We start from the raw sequence: 17,469 nt of genomic DNA on the forward strand, positions 1-17,469 counted from the left end.
GCAATAAAGCGGCTCGACGGAACACAGTGGGGTTTTAGTCGGTAGGAATCCGACATAACCCACGGCTCCTTCCCCGGGGGCCGTGGGTATCTTTGGAAGATTTCCCCACTATAAAAAAAAAGGTAAAGATACTAATATTTATACTTTCTCCTATAACAAATCTTCCAGATAAAGAAGGACCCGGGGCAGGCGTTTTATACCAGGTAACTAAAGGATTATTTATACATGCTCCTATATCAAATCTTCTTGATAAAGAAGGACCCGGGACAGGCGTTTTGTACCAGGTAACTAAAGGATTATTTATACATGCTCCTATATCAAATCTTCTTGATAAAGAAGGACCCGGGACAGGCGTTTTATACCAGGTAACAAAAGGATTATTTATACATGCTGATATTAAATGATGAGGGTAAAGAAGGGGCATATACAGACGCTTCATGCTAGGTAATTTTAGATTATTTCTATCAAATCTTTAGTTAAATGCCAGACCATAAGCAAGGGACCCGGAACTGGCTTAATATTTTTAAGCTTACCAGGAAACTAAAACTATAGTATTGAAGCGTATAATCACTACATAGTATAAAACAAAGTCGCTTTCCCTGTCCCTATGTCCCTATGTCCCTTTGTACGCTTAGATCTTTGAAAGTACGCAACGGATTTTGATGCGGTTTTTTTTAATAGATAGAGTGATTCAAGAGGAAGGTTTATATGTATAATAACATCCATTAAATAGTGCAGAACTACTGTTATTTTTGAGGTTTCTAATGTGATGTCGTAAAAAATTACATTTTTTCCGCTTACATTGAAAACGCAGGCTGAACCCTACGAGTTTTATCAAAATAATGTACTAAGTATTATACACATTGAAAAGGTCTACAGAAAAGTCCGCGATGGTAGAGATAAACTACGATAACATGGCGCGCCCCTCCAAAATTCAAAACGTTTGAAAGTATTTGTGAAAGTATTTACAATGCACCACCAAGATTCACAACGCATGTGTGCGTAATGAGACGGCCGTCAAACAAAAACAAATCCACGGATTTGTTGCTCGACTAGTCACGCTCTAATCGCTCATTATTATTAGTAATGGCGCTGCACTGACGTATTCTATGAAAACGACACGTGCGTTGTCTTGGGCGCTCGGCAACTTATGATTAGTTGACCAACAAATCTGGACGTAAAGTACTAAAGACGAATACGTACAACTACATACAAACTCATTCGTAAGGATGTCACTACACACATTGAAACAGTAATTTGGAGGGGCGCGCCATGTTATCGTAGTTTATCTCTATCAGCCGTACAAATAAAAACTTGCTTATTCAAACCTTATGCAATGCATAGATATGATAAGAATAAATAAAGAATAAGGATGTCATAATTTCTTACAAATAAATTTGGAATAACGTCGATGTATCTATGCTCACGCTATGCAATAGGCGCGAAGCGGCAACGTCGCAATTCATTCACAAAATTATGAAAAACATTGAAATTGTCTACGGTTAAGCCTTGGTGCTGTCATTTTGCTGACGCTCGTTTGACTTCGTCGAATTTGTTGTGAAGTTTCATCATACGATGTTCTGTTTATTTATTTTTTAAATATTTATTGGAAATAATTTAAATATATCATTAAATAGGTATGCAAGCAAATGATAGATAACGCTATCCAATATCTGGAGAACAGAAGATAAACCCACCTTGAGATAGAGAGTTGCCAAATAACTGGTACTCAAAACATACAACTCCAGGCTTAGAAGATTTATATTTTCAACGAAAGTGTATATTATTGTGATAAGTTTAGAAATAAGTTTTATGTATGTATGGTTTGGCGCATGTTGTAAATAAATAAATCATTATAAATATCAAAAGGGTTTTTCATAATTTCGTATATTTTGACATTTCATACAAAATTTTCCATTTCAATAGGTACGTAATGAAATTATTAATTTGTTCAACTTTTTCTACTTCTCGTATTACTCTCATTGCTATTATCTCAAATTTAGATTGAAAATTGCTTCTAAAACTTGTAAAACACAGCACAATGTACTAAAAGATATGTTATAACTCGGTTATGTCAGACTTATACTAGGGTGGTAGCCGTAATAAGGACGGAATAGCATTAGTATGAATACTTATTACGAAGTTATACTAGGTTACATTTATCTCGTGTTTATTTGTATGATTTTTCCTTATTCTTAGTTTATTCTTTGCATAAAATGTTATAACTCGTTTATTTGTACGGCTGTATATGTCTATCTCTTATGGATAACCCACAATAACTTTTTTTTGTCATTTACTTTTTACGACAAATAATGGCTAATTTTCGATGCGATTTTAACCAATACAGCATTAATCCTTAACCAATTAAATACCTTGAATACATTGTTCATTTAATATAGATCTATATGGCCCTTTACACCGTATGATTTAAGTGAATATTTTCGAAGATATTACAGATTTAAAAATTGCGGGACGTATTGTTTGCGGCGGTACCGGCCGGCCGCCCGGCTATGTATTTTATACCCGTGCGAAGCCGGAGCGGGTCGCTATGTTTTTATATACAACGTTCACAATTTTTCTGTAGTGTATTTAGTATCAGAATTGCACCCGTGCGAAGCCGGGGCGGGTCGCTAGTAATAACTATACTGACAATCACAAAAATCGGCCGACGTGAAACTCTGCTTACGATTCTTTTAGGCAGAGTTTTCAAATGAATTATTTGTGTTTAATTGCGATGCACTGTTTATCTATTCTTTATAACTATTACGATGGGTGAGGTAAAGTAAACAAATAAAGTAAAAAATAAGTAAATTTAACATTTGCATCACACACTTTTTTAATTTCATTTTCTGTTGATTTGATTTAAAAAAAATTTCGTTAATTTACATAATAATGGGCCAACGATACATGTATTTGAAAATAAAACATACGTAAAATTATCAATTCATGTAATATTTTGTCCAGGATGCCCAATGAAATACCAACACTGGACTTTAACGACACGTTCCTGGATATGGAACACTTGAGGAACAGCTTCCCGGGACACGAGATTAAAGTAAAGACAGACAACCCGCAGAAACTCGTCCGACCGTTCAAGTGAGTATTTAACTTATTTTATAACTAGCGGTCCGCCCCGGCTTCGCCCGTGGTACCTACATGTTTAAACTATCCTATCTCTCAAGTTGGATCGAATGCGAGTGCGAATTTTATTATAATCGGTTAAGTGGTTTAGGAGTCCATTGAGGACAAACATTGTGACACGAGATTTATATATATATTATTAAGAATAGTTTCCCGCGGTTTTGAAAGGTAGTTATCAGTAACATCTGCATTATAAAATTTTAAGTGTTTCTAATATGTGTTGTAATGGATCTTCCCATGAGACTTTTACTGCCGTAAATAGTAGCCTATCATACTATAAAATCGCTCCGCTGCGACGTGTAAGAAAAACAAACGTGTTTATTCGTTTTTCCTTCTTTCAAAGTAAAGTAGTACTAGATAAGGACTAACTACTTATCCTGGTTCCGCGCTTGTTGATACAAAAATAGTTTCTGTAAAGATTTAAGGCCTTGGGCCTAAGGCCTTTAAGGTTAGCGACCTTGCTAGGTGATTTACATGGCGGGATTGGGGGTCCGGCGCGAATCTACCGTTGTAAAAATACGTATAAAAATTATTAAAAAGATATTTGGATATGGAATCAAAATTTAAAACAACCATGCCCTGTGTTTCAATTTCATAAACACACTGTAAAAACACTACTATAATTGACGTTATATTGACTTAGCGTTTTGGTTTAAAGTTTGGACTTAAAAAAAAATCATGAACTGAGGTCGATTTTTGGAAATCGACCTCAGTTCATGATTTTTTTCCAATAAACCTGATTGTAAAATAAACAAATTAAAACATCCATGCCCTTATTTACCTTTGAGAACAACAGACGATTGACTACCATTGAGAACAACAGACGATGGTCTGGTATCCAAATATGATTTGCACCAATTCAAGACGGTGGCAGACACTCCGAGCAACTCCAATTTCTGTATTAGAATTGAATGGTTTACCTTGTCAAAGGCCTTTGAGAAATCGGTATAAATTGCATCGACTTGGTGACCCTGATCAACTTCCTCAGTTAAATTACTTACATATGTTACAAGATTTGTATTAGTGGACTTTTTAGTCATAAAACCGTGTTGAGATTCAGAAAAATGACAATAGACATGCTTGTGGAGTACTTCATAAACCATTGACTCAAAAACCTTTGTCAAGGTAGAAAGGATGGAGATTGGGCGATAGTTTGATATAAGGTTAAGGTAAGGTATTGCCACCCTTATATATGGGTACAATTCGAGCTTGTTTCCAAACTGATGGAAACAGGCCATTTTTAAGGGAAGTATTGAAAATTAGCGCCAGGGGAACGGACAGCATGCTTGCACAACGGGAAAGAAATATGGGCGGGACGTTGTCTGGACCGACCAGGTCCAGACAACTTTTACTCAGGTCCAAGGCCAATAATGCTTTTTTAATTGTATGACTCGATATTGAAAATGCACTGAGCATAGGAGCTACGTTGGATACATAAGATAAAGCCATAGATTTGTAGTTCAAATCAACAATAGAAGGATTAAAGACAGAGGAGAAATACTTGGCAAATAAGTCGCAGATATCTTTTGGGCTGCTACAAGATTCATTACCAAGTGACATGGTAGAAGGATAAGAAAGATTTCCCTTCCTCAAGTTTTTTACATGAGTCCAAAAATATTTGGGATTAATCTTTATCGAGTTTTCAATATTTTTTAAACAATTAGCATAACACTCTTTCGTTAATAACATTGATTCTTGCCTCAAATATTTGAATTCAATAATATCCATAGGGTTAAATAGATATGTACATTAAGAATCTAGAAGAAAAACGGTTATAACTAGAGTTAATTTTCGTTATTAAAAGGGAATTCTACCCGATTCAGGCCTTAAGCTTACCAATGGTAAATTAATTTTTAAAATCGATACTGCGACACAGTACTTTTTCATTACAAATTTTTCCTCCTAATTATATTAATGTAAACTAGTTCATAACTAGCTCATTTTACTTTTCATGACAGCTTTTCCATCTTATTGTGCTATTATTAATCGTATATTTCGGGCATTTTATCTCCCATACACATTTTAAAGCATCCCGTCCTTATCAATTAACTTCTATTAGCGGCTATGACGTCACTGAAACATGTGCTCTCGGGAGAAACCCAACAGCAATTTTTTTCTATTCCTATCGGGAAGGTCGTTCGCACAAAATATATTTATAAAGTTTTTATATCGGATGATGGTGCCGCTGAAAACAGAATATAAATGATCTGATCTAAAATTATATGTGTTTTCTGATACATCAATGAAGGCAAATTGTTGATTCATCTCACCGAAATGGCACATTTTCTTGTCTCATTAATGTAAATTAAGATAAAAATTTATGATCATTCAAATATGAAGACCCAGTTATAACAAAATTTTTGATTATTTTTCGCCTCCACGAGTCGTTATGTATTAAACACAGTGTGAGTTTTCAAATCGTTTTTGAATTGAATTAAATTTATTATTAAATTGAATGCTCATAATAAAAACAAAAACATTTATCTTACCACTATAATAACTCGATGCAAAGTTTATCAATGAAACAAGGAAAACGTAAGCAAATATTATTTATCATACTATAAATCAGAGTGAACGAAATAGAAATACTTCAAAAAAATTTAAATATATTTATGTAAGCGGAAGTTATGCATGATAAATTTCAAGCGGCTTTGTTGTTAGGAGGAATCTCTTATCCGCAACCTAAACCAAATGGTTCAGCAAATAGATATATAATTAAGCATTTACTTTAATTTTTAAATAAAGTTCTGAAAAAAGAAACAAAACATAATTAATAAATAAGAATTAAAGTGAAATAAGAAAATATCAATCTTGAGGTGAAAATCGAAACTGTGACTTTCACCGATCCCTAGCATTAATTACTATGAAAAATAGGAATTTATAAGCACATTATAAATAAACATTATAAATATTTTATTCTGCTTTAATAATTAATCTTTTTTTTTCTATACTATTCGACTGTCGATCCAGCCCCCACACATGTTAAGCAATCATATTAACTATATTTTCTTACTTATACAGAGTGACGTTCGAGAATGTTCTACGGAAACAGGAGTTGGGCGACAATGCAATGGATGAAGATGAACCGCGAAAGGTCATCGTTGTGGAACCTCATGTTCAGCCGAAACGGGGACCATATCTTTATAATGAGCCTAAAAAGTAAGTACACAATGAAATAACGAACCTAAGAAGTAAGTGGATGGATAAATAATTATTTATTAATTAACTTTTATTGTACCGCACCATTAAACATTAAAATATTATAAATATAGTATAACTAAAACACACTTCTAAGATAAACGCTTCTTATTATTGTATCGTTACGATCCTCGATACGTGTACGTTGAAGTTTAAATTAAATCTGTCCAGTATAAGTAGGTCCAAATTGATTCTAAGAGTCGGTTACATACAAACATATAAATAAAGTTAAAGCTAATATGAACGTGTTAAAAAAATAAACGCACGCACACGCAAAAATTCGTCTTCTTAATATTTCTTCATGAGATAGGTACTTATGATAAAAACAGTAGTAATAAAACACGTATTATGTAATTTTGTATGCATGTACTAACGGCGGGGGCACACGATGCGTTGCGGCGGCGGTGCGGCGCCGGAGCGGTGTCGCTGCGTCGTCTTACATAGAAATATCTGTGGCATGTCACACGATGCGCTCCGGCGCCGCACCGGACTTGCAACCACCGAAACGAGGCGGGGAGGGGTGAATGCGGTGCGACGCCGGAGCGGCACCGCTCAGTTATTTTGCGTCACAAGGAAGGACTGTCTGTCCAACGCTGCTACGACGCCGCTGCGACATAACAACGTTACGGCGCCGCACCGCTCGTGTGCCCACTGACACGGTGAAATCTTTGCGGTGCGGCGCCGCAACGCATCGTGTGCCTCCGCCGTTACGAGTACATAATATTGACATTTGTTATGGTGTATAAATGGCTTTAATATTCATTATATGCCCCAAATTAACATCCAAATAGCAATGACACCATGCATGCATGTATTTTAAACGATGATGCATTGCATAACAATACAACAATACATTGATGAAATATTAAAATTCTATGCACATTTAATTTTATTACTTATGTTTTTTATAATCGTTTCTTATTGTTGAATTTCAATGTCCTGATTGTTAACAAATGGGATACTTCATCAGAATGTAGAGATATAATATTTTTGATACGCTGTTGAAACAATACATTCTTCAATATGTGCAAAGAATTAGTATCGGGTTCATTGATTACTAGCTTTCCGCCCGCGGCTTCGTCCGCTTTGTCTAAAACCTAAAAAAATATACATACTAAAATCTACTTCTTGAATCACTCTTATTAAAAAAAACCGCATCCAAATTCGATGCGTAGTTTTAAAAATTTTAAGCGACATAAGGGCATACGGACTGAGAAAACGACTTTGTTTTATACTACATATGCACTGATTGTGACTAACGCATATATCAATTTGCAGGAACAACATTTTATTTACTCCAACGCAAGTGGAGGCAATTCGTTCAGGAATGCAACCGGGACTTACATTAGTAGTTGGACCTCCGGGAACAGGTATGTTTTTTAAGTTTTATTTATAGAAATAAAAAATTAGTAGTTTTATACGATTCGAAAAAGTAGGAGAAAAACAAAGAAAGTCCGCAGATAGAAGACCTAATTGGAATTATTATAAGTGAACTCACTTTAAAATATAAATAAAAAAATGTTGTGTGGTTTAATGAAACCACGGTAAAAGTGAAACTGTTCGAACGGTTCCGAACACTGCTTTGTGTAGCGCATGTCGCGTGACGGTCGGCTGCCGAGTAGGTATACCTACTCGGCAGCCGCGATACACGCGACATGCGCTACACAGACCAAAAAGTTTGAGACGATGTAATAAAAGTTTCACTTTAAAATTAAATTTATGAATTTAAATTTATTTTCTCTATTTTTTAACTTGAAAAAATGTGCTTCACATTAATAATATTTTTAATAATTCCATTGTTAATCAAATTGTGTTGGGCAAAGTTTTAATGTGTTTTGAATTGAATTATAAATGTTTCTATCAGAAATGAGTACATAATGTTTAAAAATAATAGTCGATCTTACGTAATTTGTGCGTAGGAACAATATGGAAAAAGATAAAACGCGGTAATGTGGTCAATGCACCGCAATTAATAATTTTAACTGCAATATTATAAACAAATGAATATGTTATTTTTAGTATTGTACATGAGTAATCATTATTTAATTAACTTTACCTATGTTTCTAATGATTCGAATAAAGCTCCTGTATCATAGAGAGATACGGGGTAATTATAAATTATTCATTAGAATAAAATTATTTCAGTGTAAATATAAATCTATCGTGAAACAATATCTCTTAACAGCTAAAGTGGTCTATTATAGAACAGTAGTTAAATTGTTTTACGATTCAATAAAAGCGAACAACGCTTTGCTAAAATAGATTGGTCTTGAATTAGAACTGCTATTGAATATTTACTTAAACTAACGGATATAAGCGAATGATTTGCTTTATGAACTATGTATTATTTGGTTTGTGCGAATATAAATTTTAAGTGTACCTAGTTGATGACTAATCAAAATTGTAAATATCCCGTATACTTAAGACATTAGGTACTTTCTTTCTAAACGAATACCTATGAAAAGTTACGGGCAAGTAGGTGCCCTAGCAGACAAAGATGTTCCTTGTCTTGGGCTCCATTGGCTATCTAATCTCAGAACTCAAGGCTGTACGCCACTGTACCTGCACACTATAATATCACGGACGAAAATTCAAACAATATTTTTACCACATAGTATTATAGTAGTACAGAACAACCTTGTTCACATTCAAGAATGTATCAACACGTTCTTGCACATATTCCAATTCACATCGTGCACATTCCACCTATTTACTTCGGGATTTACTCTAAATAGGTAAAACGGACGTAGCAGTACAGATAATATCGAACCTGTACCACAACTTCCCATGGCAACGCACTCTGGTGGTGACTCACAGCAACCAAGCGCTCAACCAGCTGTTCGAGAAAGTGGCCGAATTAGACGTAGACGAGCGACACTTGTTGCGTCTCGGTCATGGAGAAGAAGAACTACAGACTGATAAGGACTTCTCGAGGTAAGAAACGATCGTGCGAAACAATCAATCTAAAAGTTGATCACAAACAACTAACCAACCGATCCAACTATCAATCAATCAATCGACCGATCAATCGAATATTAGAAATGTGTTGATTTGTATAAAGTGCGGTTATACTATAAAAATGTTAAAGTAGGAAGGACTGTTATTAATATACAATACCTTTTTATTAACCTATTTTAGAAAATAAAAGCGAGCTGAGGCAATGAAAATGATTTAAAATGATGAATCGTAACAATTCAAATATTTACGTTTGTGTGACACTACTCTTGCAAAGAAGGAATCTTAGGAATCTTAAAACAAAGAAGTCATTTCTCAAAAAAGTGAATATAAATAATTGCATTTAAAAACAGTTTTTCTTTGTCTTTTAATTACCAACTTTGCGGTTACTCATGCATAGTTAATACAGCCGTTATCAAGGTAAATACTTTTTCATGACATGATTCTTTTTGTGCAAGCAATTTTTATTTGATGAACCGATTATATCTATACAGAAGACAATGATGATTGATGAATGAACACTATGAGTACTAAATATGTCTAGCTGTGTCGACCTTTTTAGTCATGCTTATAATTTTATCTAGCCATGACCATTTTGCATCGTAGATTGACCTCTTTCGGTATGCTGTATTGCCTGTGGTATTGCGTCATCTTTGCTAAGATTGTTCTCTGAAATCTATTTAGGAAGTTCATACAAGGCAATGAGGAAAACACTTAGCTAAAATATTTTTTGCAAGTCATTTACCGAAGAGATTTTTTGATATGGATACTAAGATATAGTAATTTTTTACAGGAAAAAATTAGGTCGATGAAAAGAATATGCAAATCATTGTATTGCGTATTCTGTTTTAAGAAGTGATGACTATTAATTAAAGCCTTTTGTATGATACTTTATTGCATCATTATGAATAAGATATATCCCTACTATATAATATTATAAATGCGAAAGTAACTCTGTCTGTCTGTCTGTTACGCTTTCCCGCTTAAAACCTCTCAACCGATTTTGATGAAATTTGGCACAGACAATTTTTAGACCCTGAGAAAAAACATAGGCTACCTTTTATCAAAACACCACGCGGGCGAAGCCGCGGGCGGAAGCTAGTCTCTTATAAATTTTGAAGTAATAGATATCAAACTCAAACATTCATTTATTCAATTAGACTTCTTCTAGAAGCACTTTTGAATCGTCATAACAGTTTTAACATTTACCACCGATTCGGAAAGCAGTATCTATGGAGAAGAACCGGCAAGAGACTCCACATCCATTGCTCTTTTATCTAGCACTTGGTTTTTTTGTCCCTTGCGGTTGTAGTTCGCATATTATGCGTAAGTTTAACCATATATTAAATTCCGCAAATTTTCTGTATGTTTGTGTGAGTCACTCATTAAAAAAGAACACTATTTCCGAAAATTTGCAACAACCATCGATATGTAAAGTTCATTTACATTTGCACTCAGTACTTAATATAGACTCATAGCTTTAATGTATTGCGTCATGAACCCAGAACGAAAATTTATATGATACTAGCTTTCCGCCCGCGGCTTCGCCCGCGTTTTCAAAGAAAAACCCGTTCCCGTAGGATTTCCGGGATAAAACCTATCCTATGTCCTTTCTCGGGTATCAAAATATCTCTATACCGAATTTCATGCAAATTGGTTCAGTAGTTAAGGCGTGATTGAGTAACAGACAGACAGACAGAGTTACTTTCGCATTTATAATATTAATATATTAGTATATTAGTATGGATTGTTTCATGACATTCAATATCGGTGTGATAAACGCTAATTGGGGTGAATGACACCTAATTCGGTTCGCTTTAGACATTGACATTTCCTAGTTTAGATCACATTACATTTTATTGAATGTGTTTCTACAATATCTAAGACACACATATGTGTATCACAACCCATACAGAACTCTTCCTCCGATATTCCTCGTATTCCGCATAACAATGCATGAAATTTCTACTTCGACAGAAGTTGACAACACATTTCTGTATGAACGGTCATAGATAATAATTTGGAATTATTAAGGACTAATTACCCCGGCTGACGTAGTTCTATCTTATTGTCCGTTTTACGTTTCCATCTCTCCATAATAAATTTCCTTGTGCCATAATAAAAACGTTAATTAATTATAATAAATTCTAATTGGTAAAGCCATTCTCGGATTATATACTCTTAGCACATTTGGCGATTCATTTTTTTATATAGATTGATATCGAATGGTTGAGGGTAAATTCCTTTTGTACAATCAGTTTTCAAGTCCACCTTTTATTGTCGTATCGGTTAGAAGTTTGAGCAAGATTTTGTTTTTGACACTATCTCCCCTATAGATACGGGCGAGTGAACTACGTGCTAGCCAAGCGTCTGGAGCTACTGGGCCAAGTGGCTCGCCTCCAGAACACGCTAGAAGCGGGCGGTGAAGCGGGCGCCACGTGCGAACTTGCGCACCACTTCCACGTGTACCATGTACGACCCAGGTGGCAGGCGTTCTTGAGGACTTGCCGTACTCAGGTATAAAGGGAATGTTATAATATTTATTATTGAAGGTTTCAGTGATATTACATGAACAGGAAGGTCACCAATATGAATAAAAAAGAGAAGGAATTATTGGGCGGACTTTTCACTTCGTAGTGGTGATTCGAGTGATCCAGTCAACCAGGTTATTTTTTTAACACGTTCGCTGCGAAACAGGGCTTGAAACACCCTGTCCGTGTCTCGTCGTTATAGCGGTAGGAAAAAACTTAAACTTCTCTGTCGTGCGGGAAGCATAACTTCCATCTGGTTCAGTGTAGGAAAGTGATATCTATATATCTGAGATGTGCTATTGATTCCTAGTTCAATGGTATACCGACCTTAATACCGGGTTTCTTAGACCTCGTGCCGCACTGAACAAATAAAAATTCTAACACAGTGCGGAACGAGGTTGCGAACACCTCGTACCACCGCGCACCTCGTACCGCACCCTAAGCTAGCTTCACGCGGTTAGTGTTGTGCAACGCATTCGAGACTATTTGTGGAACAACTTATTGAAGCTTTTACAAAGAATGACTTGAATGTGGATACAGGTACCTAATTTTCAAACTACTCGTTATAATAAATATCGTTAATAGAAACGTGAATGTGACATGTTGAGTAACTTTCTTCAAATAGGTTGATAATCAAGATTACTATTAGTGTGTTTGTTCATTGAATCAACTAGCGGCAAATCCAAAACACCCGGCAATCGGTGTATGGCTCATCAAAATTTAACTCTTGCCCAAGTCAACAAGCCAACAAACAAGGCACATCATCTCTTAAAGGGATCAAAGAAGAGGAGATGTGTAGGATGTTACGAAAAACTCCGCATCTTCTTAACAAGTCGTGAGGCCGACAAAAAAAGTAAAGGAAATTCTCACAGAATGCACTGGTTGCAAACAATATTCTGGTTTGCCCTGTTTTAATAAAAAACATCCATAAATTTGATAAATAAATACAATTAAATAAAATCGATATTTCTTTTCCCATCACTAAATTATATGAAAAACTGCTATTGTTCAGTGCGGTATGGGGTACATCAGACCCCACATTTTATTTTACCCATAGAATCTAAACTAACTAATCTAACCACGGGCGGCGGTAGATTTAGGTTAATGAACTCATTGTTAATAATAATCACGACAAAAGCCGCACACTTTGTCTTATTTGGCGCCAAAAAAAGGATTTTGGTCTCCTACGGGCGGTGGGGTTTAATATGCCTCGTGCCGCCACAATCTCTGGTATAGGACAAGGTTTAAAACGACCCGTAACGCAGTAATGGAAAGTACAGATATATCTGTGCCGCAGCGAACGTGTTAATGTTGAGATTTATTAGAAAAGTTCAAAACTTATTGTCTTTTTTGTCTTATCTATGTTGTCTCTTTTATCGCTTCATTATGCTTGTTGTCAAAACTCATAACAGCTCGATTGTAATTTCTAAAGTTATGAATATTCAATATTGATTCTTCATTGTAAAATTTAAATAAAACACCTACTGTTTCATAACCATTTTATTGATAAACTCTTTCTTACAGCCGAAATCCATCGAAACCATTAGTAAAGAATTCCCATTCCATGAATTCTTCGACGATGCTCCCAAGCCTTTATTCCCTGGAAAATCCTATGAAGAGGACATGGAAATCGCTGAAAGTTGTTATAGGTAAGTAATTAGGATACCTGCGATTTCAAAGAAATGATTTTTATCAAACTTTTTATATTTGCGACCATATTTTTGCCCACTGTTACTAGTTGCCTAATATTTTTTTTGTTCAATCTTTTTAAATTAATGTTAACACTGCAATTTTAAAAACTGGAAATTTTATCAATATTGAATTACAAAAATTTGGTACTTTTAAATTTGTAATATCTTACTGCTAAACTTCCGTTCAAAAATTTATACCTGGTACCTATTGCCAAAATCCAATTTCAATCATTTGCTTTTTCCCCAGGTACATAGACCACATATTCGAAGAGCTAGAAGAGTTCAGAGCGTTCGAGCTTCTACGCTCTGGTCTGGACAGATCCAAGTACTTACTCGTAAAGGAAGCTAAGATCATCGCCATGACGTGCACACACGCTGCCTTGAAACGATCTGAACTTGTGCAAATGGGTATGTTATATGTCATTATGAGTTTTTTGGTGTCAATTAGGTATATGGGTATATTTGGAGATAAGTGGTAAAAATAGGGAAGTGCTATCCTGTATGTTATAATTAAATAATAATATAATAAAATTAATGTGTTTTTTTTATATTTATAGCGGAATAATAACAGTTATGAACATTTTAAAGGTATATTTAATAGCAATAGAATAAATGGTCATCATTGTCATTCAAATATTCTGTTAAATGTATATGTTTAAGTAATAACGTCGCGTCGTCCCTGTCAAATTCTGAACGGTGAACCCGTTAATAAAACATTGATATGTTTAGTATTCAAAGTAGTTAGTAGGCCAAGTTATCCGCCAAACAAGTTTATTCAAATTAGCTATTGTATCCACAAAAAAGGAGAATGTTGTATATGAGTTTGACACCAAAAATAAAGCTGATTTGACTGCTAAATTTCGTTTGTTCTAGAAATTTTTAGAAGTAATTATTAGTTAATATAGATTTAAATAACACTTCTTAAATTTATTGCAAATTTAAGTCTGATAACTCGCAAGGAATACACAGACGATAGGTCAGATAGTTCAAATATGATAAATCCGACTTCATCACACACAATAAAACGACGATAATAGAGTAAGAAATAATGCTGAATCCCTTTTTTTTTAGCTTTTGTCAAAATTGTTACATAATACATCGTAACTATAAAAAATATACCGACAAATCGAAATCTTTGTATGTATCCAGGATTCAAATACGACAATATCCTCATGGAGGAGTCAGCTCAAATTCTGGAGATAGAGACGTTCATACCGCTGCTGCTGCAGAACCCCCAGGACGGTAGATCTCGGCTGAAGCGCTGGATCATGATCGGTGACCATCACCAACTGCCTCCAGTTGTCAAGAATATGGCCTTCCAGAAGTATTGTAATATGGAACAGAGCCTGTTTACAAGGATGGTTAGGCTCGGAGTACCATATGTGGAGTTGGACGCGCAGGGACGTGCGAGGCCTTCGTAAGTATATAGAATTTTGAACTCTAATGCTAATTTGTGGTAATATGTCCGCTTGATAATTTATTAGTCGATCCAATAATAATTTAAACAAGGACACAGAATATACATGACATTAAATTTAATTTTAGATTATCTACTTTCTTTTTCCTTGTAACTATTTTTTTACATTTTTGTGTAAAAAATAACGTGTAAGAAGGATAAATTATACTCGACAAATAAATAAATAAAAATCAATTTTTTTTATTTGCATCAATAAATAAACCGATGGCACAATTTATATTAAAACACTATAAAATACTACCACCCATATATTCTTAAAAACTTTCACGCTTATAACACGTGTAGACTAGTAAGTAAATACATTTTTATCTGCTTGTTTACACATGAGAATTGATTATACAATACGAGGAAAATAAAGTGTTTCGCTAAAAGAATTTTGGTTTCTTGGAAAGATGAATCTGTAAATAGATCTTGCCAAGGCGGTGACGTCAGGCTTAATTACTACAGACTGTATTAAAATTATGGTATAAACTCTGTATCACAGCTCGAGCACATGTTGATTTTGAACATCTGAAATACATAAAAAATTGTTATATAATTTATAGCCCGTCCTGAGTTATTAAATCAGTGATGTGAACGAAAATTCATAAATTAAGTACCTATATTTGATTCGCAGAGCATACATATTCTTATTGAACAATGAACATAATTATTTACTTTGCGTATTCGCAACTGAATCCATTCTAAAATTAGTAAAAACATCATAACCGACGAAAACACGTTTCAATGTTTACAATGTTGTAACTATAGAATCTATAGTTACAACATTGTAAACATTTTAAACATTCTATAGTATAGAATTTGGTCTAATGATAACAATATCGTAACGATGGAACGTATGTAATCTTTAAATTTTCGATTTATTACTATATTTAGGGTCGATTTTACAGCTTTCTCATCTTCTGTTTGCCTTGTATCTGTCACCAAAAATGACGAGTAACATATGAAAATTAACCTCAAACAGTGTCAAATACACTATCAGGGCCAAGAAGCTTATATCTAATACACTGGAGATTTCAGTATGAACATTAAATTGTAACAAGAAAATATGATCTTGAATGACGCCTGTATGTTTTTTTATCCCTTTCACACCTAACTTGGCAAGTGGGTGTGAAAGGGATAAAAAATAGGAGGGATTGATCAGGGCCATTCCAATTAATAATTCCGAAATTTGGCAGTATATGCAACCTATACCGCTGGCGGTACCGCGCGCTCGGCGACCTGTCGCACGTGTGCAACCTGCCCGAGTACCGCGCGGCCAACGCGGGCCTGCGGTACGACTTCCAGCTCGTCAACGTGGAGGACTTCAACGGGGCGGGCGAGACTGAGCCCAGCCCGTACTTCTATCAGGTATAAAAGTGCCAAAATAATGTTTTGGTATAGTTTTTGCAGGAGCAATACAATGTCTCGTTCTAGTAGGCTAGAACGAGACATTTTACATGACATAGAAGGCTGATCCGAGGCGGACCTACTTGTCCTTAAAAGAAAATCGATCAATGAAGTACATGCCTTACCTTTCACACAATATTTGCAACTTGTACCATTGGTGGTACCGCGCTAAAAAAAAATTGTAAAAATAACCAAACTGTTTCAGAGCTAGAAAAAAATATTATACTTTCTTTCCAGAATTTAGCAGAAGCTGAATATGTAGTTGCAGTGTTTATGTACATGAGGCTTATTGGATGGCCAGCGGAGAAAATTTCGATTCTTACAACCTATAATGGGCAGAAACATCTCATAAGAGATGTAATTGAAAAGCGTTGCGCAGATAATCCACTCATTGGAAGACCTCATAAGGTAATATACTATTTCATGAATGATGAATTTATAAGTATGTTAAGCAGTGTCGTTATGATGAGATTCTAGTGTTATAAAAACACAAGAAATAAAAGACATTCATATGACATTAAAATACCACGGACTTAAGTATCTCATTAAATTTATGTTTCTAAATGTTTATTAGGTGACAACCGTAGATAAGTACCAAGGACAGCAAAACGACATCGCTCTCATATCATTAGTGCGCACCAAAGCAGTGGGCCACGTGCGCGACTTGAGACGTCTGATCGTGGCGGCGTCTCGCGCACGACTGGGAATGTACATCTTCGCAAGGGCCAATCTCTTCAAGAACTGCTTTGAATTACAACCTACCTTCAATCAGGTAAATTACCGTTACACATTTATCTTATGATAGTTCAATTATAATTGACAGAAATTAATTTTAATATAATTAAACATTATGTTTATTATTTGTTATTATTGTTGAAGTGAAACTTCTTTAGACGCGTTGAGAGTAAAATTTCAAGGTCGCGTCATGATAATAACGTCACGTCATGAAGAGGCGACGATTTTGGTATCTTTGAATCTTACTAAAGTTTCACTTCTGACACGTGAGCTCGGCAAGCACGCTCTTTTTTTGGAAATGTTGAAACAGCATTATGTCTTGTTATAAGGGTTAGGGTTGTTGCTAATAGTG

The 17,469-nt window shown here is 35.0% G+C and overlaps 1 protein-coding gene across 1 annotated transcript in view; it reads left to right on the forward strand.

Annotated features, from left to right (window-relative positions):
• LOC149480464 (RNA helicase aquarius) overlaps positions 1 to 17,469 on the forward strand; it is a 45,417-nt gene that overhangs the window by 27,206 nt on the left and 742 nt on the right. The window contains exons 15-25 of the mRNA XM_089706219.1: positions 2,965 to 3,096; positions 6,163 to 6,300; positions 7,618 to 7,709; positions 9,075 to 9,273; positions 11,631 to 11,811; positions 13,350 to 13,474; positions 13,764 to 13,924; positions 14,666 to 14,933; positions 16,172 to 16,343; positions 16,620 to 16,790; positions 16,957 to 17,154. Coding sequence (XP_089562345.1) covers positions 2,965 to 3,096; positions 6,163 to 6,300; positions 7,618 to 7,709; positions 9,075 to 9,273; positions 11,631 to 11,811; positions 13,350 to 13,474; positions 13,764 to 13,924; positions 14,666 to 14,933; positions 16,172 to 16,343; positions 16,620 to 16,790; positions 16,957 to 17,154 — 1,837 coding nt within the window. The remainder of the gene's footprint in view (positions 1 to 2,964; positions 3,097 to 6,162; positions 6,301 to 7,617; positions 7,710 to 9,074; positions 9,274 to 11,630; positions 11,812 to 13,349; positions 13,475 to 13,763; positions 13,925 to 14,665; positions 14,934 to 16,171; positions 16,344 to 16,619; positions 16,791 to 16,956; positions 17,155 to 17,469) is intronic.

This window comes from Colias philodice, chromosome 18 (assembly GCF_061535455.1).
Source record: "Colias philodice isolate Cphi_HAF_F1 chromosome 18, ilColPhil1 Martin Lab GWU primary, whole genome shotgun sequence".
NCBI lineage: Eukaryota > Metazoa > Arthropoda > Insecta > Lepidoptera > Pieridae > Colias > Colias philodice.